Source organism: Mustela erminea, chromosome 11 (assembly GCF_009829155.1).
Source record: "Mustela erminea isolate mMusErm1 chromosome 11, mMusErm1.Pri, whole genome shotgun sequence".
Taxonomy (NCBI): domain Eukaryota; kingdom Metazoa; phylum Chordata; class Mammalia; order Carnivora; family Mustelidae; genus Mustela; species Mustela erminea.
Genome location: NC_045624.1, coordinates 79,850,818 through 79,863,781, shown reverse-complemented (window position 1 = coordinate 79,863,781; position 12,964 = coordinate 79,850,818). Strand labels below are relative to the sequence as shown.

General features: G+C 35.2%; 1 protein-coding gene across 6 annotated transcripts in view; it reads right to left on the bottom strand.

The window, feature by feature from the left end:
• The window catches only part of PCLO (piccolo presynaptic cytomatrix protein), a 400,035-nt gene that overhangs the window by 27,179 nt on the left and 359,892 nt on the right, over positions 1-12,964 (bottom strand). For all 6 annotated transcript variants that reach the window (XM_032305888.1, XM_032305890.1, XM_032305891.1 and 3 more), the window contains one exon: positions 9,389-9,462. In XM_032305888.1, coding sequence (XP_032161779.1) covers positions 9,389-9,462 — 74 coding nt within the window. The remainder of the gene's footprint in view (positions 1-9,388; positions 9,463-12,964) is intronic.

The window sequence follows — 12,964 nt, the reverse complement described above, 5'->3', positions numbered from 1 at the left end:
GGACCCTAAAAATATCTTTTTCACTGGAAGGATCCAGGTTGGGAAAAAAAAAAAAAGATCATTTTCGAGAACATGGGTTTAAAAGGCTTGGGAAGAATTAGGCCAGCAGTAATCACTTACATGATACAGGTTATGATGGAAACAATGATAACCAGCATTGACTATGAGGCAGCTACAGTGCCAGGCACATTATACTCCTTTCCATCACTACCTGCAGCACACTGGTCAGGTAGGTACTACTGTTATTCTTATATTTGTAGATTAGGTACCAAAGACTTCAAGAATTTCAATAACTTGCCTAATACCATGCATATAAAAATTAGCATGTCCAAATTGACATATAAAAATATATCATGTCAATGGATAAGAAAATAGTATACATATTGATGTCAATTAGCTCAAAATTATATTAGAGTTTTCATTTAATTTCAATAAATATTTATTGAATAAATAAATATTTATTGAATTTCCTTTGCTTCTCAACAAAGAGAGATTTAGTTCTTTTTTTAAAAATATTTTATTTATTTATTTGACACAGAGAGAGAGAGATCACAAGTAGGCAGAGAGGCAGGCAGAGAGAGAGGGGGAAGCAGGTTCCCTACTGAGCAGAGAGGCCGATGTTGGGCTACATCCCAGGACCCTGAGATCATGACCTGAGCCTAAGGCAGAGGCTTAACCCACTGAGCCACCCCTCTCTCTCTGTCAAAAAAAAAAAAAATAAATAAAAATAAAAAATCTTAAAAAATTAAAAAAAGCAAGTAAAAACATTCCAATTTTAAAAACTGAAAATAGAATTAGGATAATTGAATAGGTGTGGCAGATACAAACAGACAGATATGTCAATAAAATTTCCAGAAAGCCCATTACCAGACATAAATACACTTGAAAATTTTGAATATGAGTGATGTGGAATTTCATATCAGTGAGGAAAAGAAAGCTTATTCAACAAATGTTTCCAGGAAAATTGATTTGCTGTTATCTCATGGCATGGAATAAAAGAAATTGACTTAGATAATTAGATATTACATTTCACACCACAAAAGAACTAGATAAAAATAGAAATCATTATGTACCTAGTATCCTCAATTGGGTAGAGAATACTTAAGCAAATAATTAAAGATGAAATGATATACAGAATTAATTATAAATCTGACCCTGTGAATATTTGTATTTAAATTCATGAGCAAAAGCCAGGGATTGAAATTGCCATTTTTAGGGGCATCTGGGTGGTGTAGTCGGTTAAGCGTCTGACTCTTGGTTTCAGCTAAGGTCACGAGCTCAGGGTCATGTCTTGACTTTTCCCCCAAACGCACTAAATCCTTTGGCTTTTAATTTCTCTGCACATGGCTTGCAAGGGTGGTGGTGGGGAGGAGCCTAGCATAAACTGTTACTGAGATTTTTCTTTTTCTGGTGGATGGAGCTTAAGAGAGACAATGTTAGATGTTCCCTAAAGGTTACTACCTTATGACAGAATCTAGATCCAAAGTGAGACCTGAATCCTGAACTCTAGAATCACAGTCCAACTTCACAGTATGTATTGTTCTACCTGGATTTCATGTTTATACCGTTACCCTTGAACAACATGGGTTTGAATTGCACAGGTCTGCTTACATGCAGATTTCTTTTATAAATACAGTACAGTATCATAAATTATTTTCCTAATGATTTTCTTTTCTTCAACTTACTTCATTTTAAGACTATGGTATATAATATACATAACATATAAAATACATGTTAATTGACTTTTTATGTTGTCAGTAAGGCTTCCAGTCAATAGTAGGCTATGAGTTGTTAAGTTTGGGGGGAATAAAAGTTACACACGGATTTTCAACAGTGCAGGGAATCCACAAGCCTAACCCCTGCATTGCTTAAGGATCAACCATACTTCGATCCCAGAAAAGTCCTAAAAGATGATTTGAATGTAAAAGGAGATCTACCTTATTCTTCCACAGAAAGAGTCAATATTATCAGTTTGATACAGTCTAAATTCCTCACTAACGTTTAATATTTCCCATTATTCACAGAAGCGTGAACTTCCCTATCCAACCTAACTTTGTACCAATTTCAAGTTTCTCTGCTCTCCTTCGGCACCCTTTATCCAGTTTCACCGAATTGCTTCCCCCTCCACACATCATACCCTTTCTTTCCTTTGCATCTTTCCTCACCATGTTCCCTCAGCCTGGAATTTGCCTCTCTCATTGCTGTCTATTTGGATCTGGTCCCTCTTTCAAAACAGTCACCACCTATAACCTCTTGCACAGAATTGTGCCCCTCAACGCCCACAGCCTTAGCAATGCTTTCCAATGTCTAAATCCTAAAGCACATAATCTGCTCTTGAATTTATGACCCATTATCATAATTCTTCTTTGCATTATACTTACTAAAGGTAATAAAATATTTAACACCAGGAATGGCACAAGTCTCTAGCCACTGTGAATGTTTTGGGTCTACCCAATGAATGAGTATGCTTGCTTGCTCACTGCTTAATTATGAGATAGAACATCCTAGATCATAAGCCCTCTCACATCAGCATTGTATTGAATTGATTGCTGTAGCATCCAGATTTTTAATACAACGTCTTGCACATAATAGAGATATTTAGTACTGATGAATTATAGATATACAAAAACAAAGTACATGTATTAGTAAAATTAGGGCAAGAAGCTCAGAAACAAGCAAACATATTCAATCCACTGAAAATAATTTCATAACATAATGTACATATGTTGTCATTTTTTTTAAAGATTTCAATTATTTATTTGATAGACAGAGATCACAAGTCAGCAGAGAGGCAGGCAGAGAGAGAGGGGAAAGCAGTCTCCCTGCTGAGCAGAGAGCCCCATGCAGGGCTCGATCTGGTTGTCAATTATTAAACACAATTTGTGTACGATAAGTAATCAAATGATACAGAATAACCCACTAATCACATTTTCCTTGACCACATTCTGACCTCAAAATTGAGATAAAAATCAAATAACATATTTTCTTAATGATTTTAACAAAACATCCACAATAAATATACTGTAAATAAATTTTGTCTGTCATCACCTTCAATAAAACTGAATTTAAATAAAGATAATTTTTTATTTAAAAATTAAGTCCTTGAGTAAGAGATGCAAACTTCTAGTTATAAAATAAATAAGTCACAGGAACAAAAAGTACGGCATAAGGAATATAGTCACTAATAGTGTAATAACATTATTTGTTGACAGGTGGTGACTACACACCATGGTGAGCTCGGAGTAATGTACAGAATTGTCAAATCATGATGATGTACACTTGAAACTGATACAACATGGAAGGTAACTATACTTCAATAATAAGATTAATTAATGAACTCCTTGAAAGACCCATTCTTGACATCATTAAAATGAACAGAATCAGAAAATTCCAGAATAATAAAAGGAGAAGGGATATACAAAAGACAAAAAAAAAAAAAAGACATTTCACATTTAATTTGAAATTTCCTCAGTCTAATTAGAAAGAGAGGAAATAAGTGTCTAGAGGATGAAATGAATTTTTCTTCAGGATCAAGATTATAGCTATTATCTGAATTGGGGGAATTCTACATGGAGCTCAGAAGGACAAGGACTAAGTCACATTCCACACTGCAGCCCAGGGCTTAACCCAGTGCTGGTCACAACAGGTGCTCAATAAGTATTTGCTGAGCAACCTGTGGGATGCCCTCTGAACAGCGATTATTATGTTCTAACTAGGGCCTCTTAGAGTGGTGTTTTATTTTCCTCTTTGCCGGCTAATATTTAAACAATCCAGTTGGTCATGGAAAGAGGAAAAATTAAATGAATATATATACATATATAAAAGGAAATAGAAAATTTTTTTAAAAGCTATTAAAAAAAAATGTTTCTCAAAGCCAGATAACAAGATAGAGACTCTAGGCCTGAGGCCTAGATTTTTATTGGTTTAATGTAGGAAGTCATTTCTGTTCTGCACTTGTCCCATGGACTTTGTAAAATGTGTTCATTCACCTTGAAAGCACTCATACTAATCACCACTGGAGCTATGTAAAAAATATATATGTGTGAACAAATGACTTGAGATGCCAGTTAAAATGAGATTGTTGTGGTCATTATCGACTTTCATTAATTTCTACATAAACTGTTAAGCTTTTTCAACAACAGCAAAAAAACGCCCACTTCCAGTAAGATGTAGAATCGAATCTTGTTTTCTGTCCTATCCCCTGACTCCAGCCTCCTTGGGTTAGCATTATTGGTGATTGGCTTTCACCGACTCAATTATCTGAAAGCATTTGTGGGTTGAGTTGAGCATATTTCTATAATGGCAGAGGTTTATTTGTTCTGCCCCATTGAAAATGGAAATTGAGTGATTAAATTAAGACTTCTAAAGATACTTAGGAAAATAAATGATGTATTAGGGTGATTTGTTTTTGAAATACATGCAGCTGGAAAATTAAACCTCATGCAAAGTGTGATTCTTAATGCCTGCTGCTAAAGCTTGTGAACCCCTGGTTTAGGAGAATAAACGGGTTAAGCCAGACACTATATGTAATGTCCACGGATGCCCACCAACAAACAGTAACACTATTAAATACAACGAATGAAAACAAGGTAGGAAAGGGCTCATCATCTATTAAGAGTGTCAGAGGGTTTTAGTGTAAATGGGGAAAACACTTGTCATTACAACTGGGAAGGCTAATTGGTTTGATCTAAATTTGTAAGAGGAGTGGTCTTACGTAGAACTCTTCCGAAGAGTGCGTGATCTTTTGTCAGTCTTGACTAGTGTCACTCTTGGATAGAATCCAAATGGCTCTCTTTTATATTCACTTGTATTTATGTTATTTGTTTGTTTATTTTTAAAAGGTTTGTATTTATTTATTTATTTGAGAGAGCTAGAAAGAGCAGGAGCTGGAGGTGGGGTCAGGTGGGGTGGGGTGGACATCTGGGGAAGGACAAGCAGACTCCCTGCTGAGCAGGGAGCCCCAAAGTGGGGCTCGATTCTGGGGCTCTGGGATCATAACCTGGGCTGAAGGCAGATGCTGAGCCAACTGAGCCACCCAGGTGCCCCTGTGTTCACTTTTAATTTAATAATAGCTACAATGTAAGGGATGGTAATCATGTGCCAAACACAGTGTTTATTTGCACTTTACATTGTGCGCTTATTTAAATTATGACAGTTCAACCAGTTCTTAGCAGAGGCAGTCCACAGGAGTGCTACCATTTTTTTACTACAATTTGGGTTGGAACTCCAGAAACTCTGATTGATCTCATATTCTGACACACAGAGCATGAGATTAATCAGCATGAGATTAAAATTTATGAGTCAGTGAGAAAGGGAAGATGCAACATTATTGGAGAAAATGACTAAGTGGAAAATGATTTTTTTAAAAAATCAGAATGCGGAATAAATAGATTTACTCAATAAATAGAACAAGGACACGACTATTAAAAAAATTTCTATAACATGTTCCACATAAAATTTGAACCCCATAAAACATTACTTTTTGTATTCTGTATAGTTTAATTCTAAAACAAAAATAAAAATGTTATAAAAAAAAATAAAAATGTCATAAAAATAAACTGTACAAGGGTGATTACTTAAAATCTATGATATACTCTTGATTTAAAGTACGCATATCTTTGTAGATCAGTTTTCCTTAGAGTGGACCAAGGTGTGCATAAAACAAAGTACTTAAATGCGTAACACGAAAGACTCAAGGGGAAGTGGCACATTCAAAAAAACCTTAGTAGTTACTAAGACACAACTTTTCTGGTACCCTGATGAAGAATTTAAAGGAGGAAAAAATCCAGTCATGAAACTGAACATTATGAGTAAAACCAAACTGACTGAATTCTGTTTTGTTTGTTTGGCTATGTATTGGCTAAATATGTTGCCTGACAACAAAAGGAAAGGAAAGCAATCCTCTGAATTGGTCAGAACAAAATGTATATCGTAAATATACCTGGATTACAGCACAAGAGCTGATTCTATATTTCTATGGAAACAAAGCAAAATCTTGTATATTAAATTGATCTTTTCTTTTTATTTGCTCAGAGTAATTAAAATCCTATATGATTTAATAATTTTCTCTCCACTCTCTGTTCTTTTTTTTTTTTTTTTTAGGAGTTATTTATTTTGAGAGAGAGAGAGCGCACATGTACACATGGGGGGACAGAGGGAGAGAGAGAATCTCAAGCAGACTCCCCACTGAATGCAGAACCTGACATAGGGCTCGATTTCACAACCCTGAGATCATGACCTGCGTAGAAATCAAGAGTCAGATGCTTAACCGACTAAGCCACCCAGGTGCCCTCTACATATTCTTTTAAATTTAAAATTATTTGTAAAGCTTAAATACTTACTGAAGATTTCTTCTTCATATTATTAGCACTCTCTCTCTCTCTCTCTCTTTTAAAATATTTTATTTATTTGGCAGAGAGAGAGAGACAGTGAGAGAGGAACACAAGTAGGGAGAGAGAGAGGGAGAAGCAAGCTTCCTGCTGAGCAGGGAGCCCAATGTGGGGCTCAATCCCAGGATCCTGGGATCATGACCTGAGCTGAAGGCAGGCACTTAACGACAGACCCACCCAGGTGCCCCTATTAGCAATCTTTTTTATATCTCTTGCAGTTGGATATTTTCATTCCCAACTTCATATAGATAGTAAATTATAAATTTGCTTATTGTCCAAACTTCAGAAGTCACTCAGTCAAAAATAATCTGTTGAAAATATTGTTACTGAAAGGGCACATAACTATAAATGATTCACATTACATTATGTATTCTATCTTATCCTCATCCTCAACCTCCAGCCCTCTGCTCAATAACTAAATCTGAGATTAAATATTGATAAGAGTCAGTTCACTAAAATATAAACATATGGACTCACAAGTTTAAATAAAATATAAAATAGCGTATGACTGGCTCATACTTGTAGGAGTGATGGGAAAGAAGAAAGAAGTATTAGGCTGAACAATTCTTATTCATTGACAGTTATTAACATTTATAGTAAGATAATTTCATCAATAAACTTTTTTCCTTATTAATTTCTTTTTTTTATTTAATTTTATTTTTTTCAGTGTTCCAAGATATCAGTGAACATTAAAATTAAAATTAAGTAATTTGACTTTGAAAAAAAGTGCACATGAATTGTTTCTCTAATTACCTGAATTCTAGTCATATAAAAATCAATGGGCATTATTTTCATATATTATTATATCATTTATTCATTCACTCAACAAACATTCTTCTTTTTTTAAACCAAGACATGAAAAGCTTTATGTAGTCAAAGGAAATGATTTAAAAACCATGAGGGAAATGAAAAGAGAAAAGAATCAATGGAACATTGTACTGTGCTCTTGCTGCTTGAAAAGATCCAAGATGCACAGTTGATTCAATATTAACCAAAGTCCCTGAAGAATGGCATATAGGAGTTCAACAAACATTCTAGAAGCAACGCTATGGGTAAAGCTTTCTGCCAAGTGCTGGGCAACCAGGATGACTAAACCATAGCTCTAGGCTAAATGTTCAACTTTATGGAGGAGACGGCATAAAAACATACATTCAAATCAAAGAACAAAATGTGCAAATTATGGTTTAAACAGGCACAGATTTGGTTAGTGGTAGAAGAGCACAGGATGAGAAGGACACAAAATCTGGAGGAGAGTGAACTAAGTCAGGACGGATGTAATCTGATTCTTCCATGGGATCTTCAGGCAAGATACTGCACTGGCCCTGCACCTCTGGCCCTTGGGTGCATTCTCCGGCTTGCCCCCGCTCTCCTATTAGGGTAGCTGTCTCCTTGGCTGTTTCCCTGGCTCGCCTGGCAGTTGGCTTCCAGTGGGAATTGATCAGGCAGCACTGGCAGAGATTGGAGAATGGGAAGAAGGAAGTAACCAGGATATTTCTCCCCTTCCTCACCTATCTCCGAATGTATTTCTGGCATTTGCTGTTTCTCTTCCTTGTCCCCTGCTCCCTGCAATTCAGGCTTGCCCTGGTTTCAGCTCTCAGGATAGTCGCTTCCTTCTGCCACCTCAGTAGGTCTGTTATTATACCGCCCAGTTTCTCAGGAGACTATGAGTGGGTAACCATTGCCAGCCATCAACTTCCCCTATTTTAAGTATTCAGAGTGGTTTCCATTTTGTTGGTTGGATGCAAGTGTCTGGAAGACATGAACTATGGGAGGCTGAATTCCAGGGAGTCTGGAGGGTAAATTTGGACCTAATCAACATATAGATGAGAATTGCTGAGTTTACGTACTGAGTGTATAAAATGATGGGTAGATTAACGGTGGAACCCTGGGGAAAACAGCAGCAGATAATACAGTCTTTGAATGAATCTAAAGAAAAAGTTTTAGTAGAATCAGAAAAATGTGGTATCTACTAATCCACAAGGAACCTAGCTGTCACTGGCATCCAATATTTGCCAGATGAGGTTTCTGAAGACGGATCAGGTCACCAGTTAGATAGCAGGACCAGATTTGAAATCCAAATCTGGGTTTCCTATTTCTTCATCTTGTGTTTTTGTGATACCATGCCATTAATCATTCCTTTTAATAGCAAGTGATTTGGCATAATTTGCTTGGGTTCAGGTTACTTGCTCTTATCTTCTGTGGTATTTCCACCTCCGTTTCTTCTTATGTAAAAACCAGTATATGGTATTATTTACCTTCATGGGTAATTTTAAGAATTAAATGAGATAATATATGAAAGTACTTAGAATAGTATAAAGTAATTAAGAGAGTTGAAATTACTGAGAGGTTATGCAATCTAAGAAGGTTAATAGTGTTGTCAGATCTTATCACAATATTATGAAAGATAAGCTAGTCATTGTGTACCTTACAGGTTCTGAATATCTCCCCAAAGTTCAAGATTTTCTTGCATTTTGTAATCAAATTGGGTTTTTACTTTAGAAGTTAGTCATTTTTTTCCTGTAAATTGATTTTTATGCCATTAGTTTCTATTGAGCTCCATACATTTAAGAATTTCCATTTTAAGTGAAGTTTCATGATTTATTTTCTATTTGTATGGTATTTTAACAAAAAAAATTTTTAAAATCTCAATGAGATTTCCCTGAGAGTCTTCTGAGTCTCCCCCCGTCATCCTTCTCACTTTTCTTTCTCTTTTAAATTTTTAGTACCCCAAAGTATTTAAATGTTAAATGTAAATCAAGAAATTGGGAAATTTTTAAATAAAATTACAAGATAATTCTAATCTACTAGATAACATAGAGAACGGGGTCATTTTCCTAGTGTTGTTGCCATTAGCACTTAGAAATTCACATTTGTATTCAAAGAGAAACACATCAAACACTCAGAGTGTAACATGTAGAGTTAACAAAAATCCATGTATAAAATAATTATACATGTATACATGTATACAATGTATAAAATAATTATACATTTTAACTTACCCTCCGTGTCTGCTAGTCCCACTCCTACTCCTGGCTGCTTTACAGGCTCTTGCCCATTCTGCCCCATCTTTCCTCTGTTTAAAAGAAAATAAAAGTTTACACATTTAGTTATGCTCTCTTAAATGCAAATGAGAAGACCAAATTCCCAAAAAATAGAGTAACATTATATATTCAGACCTGCAATAAATTACTTGAATGGCCATAAATTGCTTTGTATCATGTTAATTTAAAAATAGGGGCTTGTTTCTTTTTCATACTTGGTCTGAATAAAATACCTCAAAATTCAGTGTCTTGTTTGTTGACTCATTCATCAAAGATCAGACTATCATGAAATTTTCAAATTTTGTCTGAGAATTACGGTGTTGGGGCACCTGGGTGGCTCAGTGGGTTAAGCTTCTGCCTTTGGCCCAGGTCATGGTCTCAGGGTCCTGGGATCGAGCCCCTCCTCAGGCTCTGTGCTCAGCAGGGAGCCTTCTTCCCCCTCTCTCTCTCTGCCTGCCTCTCTGCCTACTTGTGATCTCTCTCTCTCTGTCAAATAAATAAATGAAGTCTAAAAAAAAAGAGAGAGAATTACGGTATTGCTGTTTTTTTCATTTTTAACTTAAGAACTGAGGAGAGTTTTTATGTCTTTATGTTATGATGACTTTTATAGACCCTTTGGGAGAAGGGAAATGTTGAATTAAATAACTTAAAAGAATAATATTGTAATAACACAGATTTTTATTTCACTTAGTGAATTTCAGATCCCGTCTGGTTTCAACTGTGTGTAGCATATTGGCTTTTGAAGTCAGACTTCCTGGTCTCTGCCTCTGGCTTCGCTATTTCATGTTATGTGTCATCTAAGGCAAATCTACTCAATCTGGTGAATCTATTTCTCCTTTTGTAATATAAAGATAGAAACACTAGCTAGCTTTTGGGTAGGAGAAAATCACATGGAAAATTTATATACAGTACTTAACAAAGTGCCTAAAACAACATAAAATTCAATAAATAGAAAATATTAATAGGTAGGTATGAACATAATGGCTTTAGAATTCAACCAGAGTCTACTACTCCTTTAGTTTCGGCCTCGAACTTTCAAGAAGGGCAAATCAATGAAGAATTCATGATACTCTGAGCACTGTGTGTTCAGAATATTGATAATGTAACAGCCCAAACGCTTCTTATTTTTTCAATAAGAGAAAAGGCTACAGGCATAGAAAAGATTTTGGAGTTGCCTTTATACATACTTATATAAGATGTTTTAAAACGATGAAATAAAAACACCTAAGTTTTAAAAAGGGTGTTTGAACAAAAGAATGCCTTGATATTATACTTTCTTTTTTTTTTTTGATACTTCACTTTCTAGATAATAATTCTAACATAGAAAGATTTGCTAACAATTAATTCTTACTTTCACAAAAATATTTGCTTTGCTGAATTTGCTGAGAATGTAATCGTATTTCTTTCTTAAGAATCCAATCACATCTCACTTGAAAATGGCTCTAAAGATTCTCTTACCATTCTATAGAGATGGTTCTGCACATAATGAAAGAGGAGTAGATATAAACTTAGAAATTATTTTATCTTGAAAGCCATTCCATTTTTCCATTATGACAATTCTAGGTCAAAGGTTTAAACACAAATTCTTATCAAGTGTGAAAGACACTCAAAAATGTTAGAAATCATGGATATACTTATATACATATAGACATGGTCTGCCTCTGAATATATGCCAAAAAAGTCTTGATTAAGCAATAAAAGAAACTTAAATCTGTGTAATTGTTTCAATGAGATTCAATACAAGTGGATGGTAAATTTAAAATAGAGCTCGCTCTGCTCTGTTCCGATCAGAGAGAAAAGCTTAACAACACAGTAGCAGTCTTACAGTGAGCAAGACACTATGACTAGCAGAGGGAACCAAACGTCCTGTTACTGAGTCAAACTCAAATGGAAAGAAGAAGCATTTTAGGAGTGTTCATCTAACACATGAGAGTACTAAAAAATTACTCTTCTATGTATGTCCAATTTTGACAAAATAATTAAAATTTTTAGTAATAGTAAAATTTGGGTAATTTTTTATTTGACCTTGAGTCCTAGCTTTTGAATATTAATGGTATCTGGTATTCAGCTGCAGTCATTTTTCCCAATGAAAACTGATTCTAACGTTAGATGCACAGATAAATGTGTACAAGAGGCATTTCTAAGATCTTACAGGTACTTCTGCAGCATCGTGAAGCTAAATGAAGTACAAAGGAAACATGACTGTGGGTTATATGAAGGGTGTAATTTTTCTGAATTCCCAGGAAATAATCTTCAGCTCAGAACATGCGGACTACACATTTTATAACTTCTATTTGTTAATCAATCACCAATAGTTATTGAACTCTTATGTTAACTTAAGCAGTAATTGTGTTAGACACAAAAGGGTATATAAAAGAAATACCAAATATTGCTTTGGAAACAAGAATTTTCTTTGTGCTTATACAGCAAAACAATGGTGTGCCTGAGGCAGTTTTGAAAGGCTTTGAAGAAAATGGGAAACACAAAATTGGAATGTGGTATGTATGTAAAAAAATAAATAATCTAATTCCACTTCAGATATTCAGATACTGAGGAAATAACACACTTTTTCTCTGGAAGTTATAACTTTATCATGAGTGTTTAATTATTTGAAATGTATGGATAAATTGGAGGGATATTAAGCGATGTGTGGTTAAAAAAATTACAAACTCATATGATATTCACAGCCTAGCGAGAGATGTGTAATGAATTTGCTGAAATTCTCTTCAAACAGGATCATCAGAGAAAGAGGACTAATGAGATCAGACTTCTTTTAGAAGTAATGTCCAATGAAAAAGAACTGATTAAATATAAATAATATTGAATCCAAAGCCCAAGTCTTACAAAAAAAAAAAAAAAAAAAAGATGGGCAGGTGATCCAATAACGTAACAGTTGAAGTAGGAAAACTATAACTTAAAAATCATAAAATAAACACATTTTTCAGTGTACAAATCCCTTTCCCCCATTATTTTGCTTTTATAGACTGAGCCATTATCTAAGTATTGGGGCTACTCTGGACTATAGAAGGAAAGATTTATAAGAACCTTGACATTAAAACAAAGAGAACTAGAATTCCACTCCCGGAAATGGCTTCACTCAACATTGGAGAAAACGAAGATCCTTTAACAAGTGCCGGGATCAGGGGTCTGCAAACTCCATAGGGAGCCAGATAGGAGATAGGAGATAGGAGATGGTTTGAAGGGGCCTGAGCTCACGTCTGCCTCTAGAGGGCAGAAGCGACATCAGGCAACACATCAGTGAATGGGTGTGCTTTTCAATAGAACTTTACTTATGGACGCTGAAATAACAATTTCCTAAATTTTATGTGTCATAAAATGCGATTTTTCCGTTTCCCCACTGCCCCAAAACATTTAAAAAGGTGAAGGCCATTTTTAGCTCACAGAACTTGCAAAGCTAGATTTGCCCTGACCAAGATGGTGGAGATGGGTGGCCCAACGACGCTTTTCAAAACCTGGAAAACTTGTTCCCTGGGAGGAGAAGGAAAGGTTGGAAAGTCTAGATTTTGATACTGG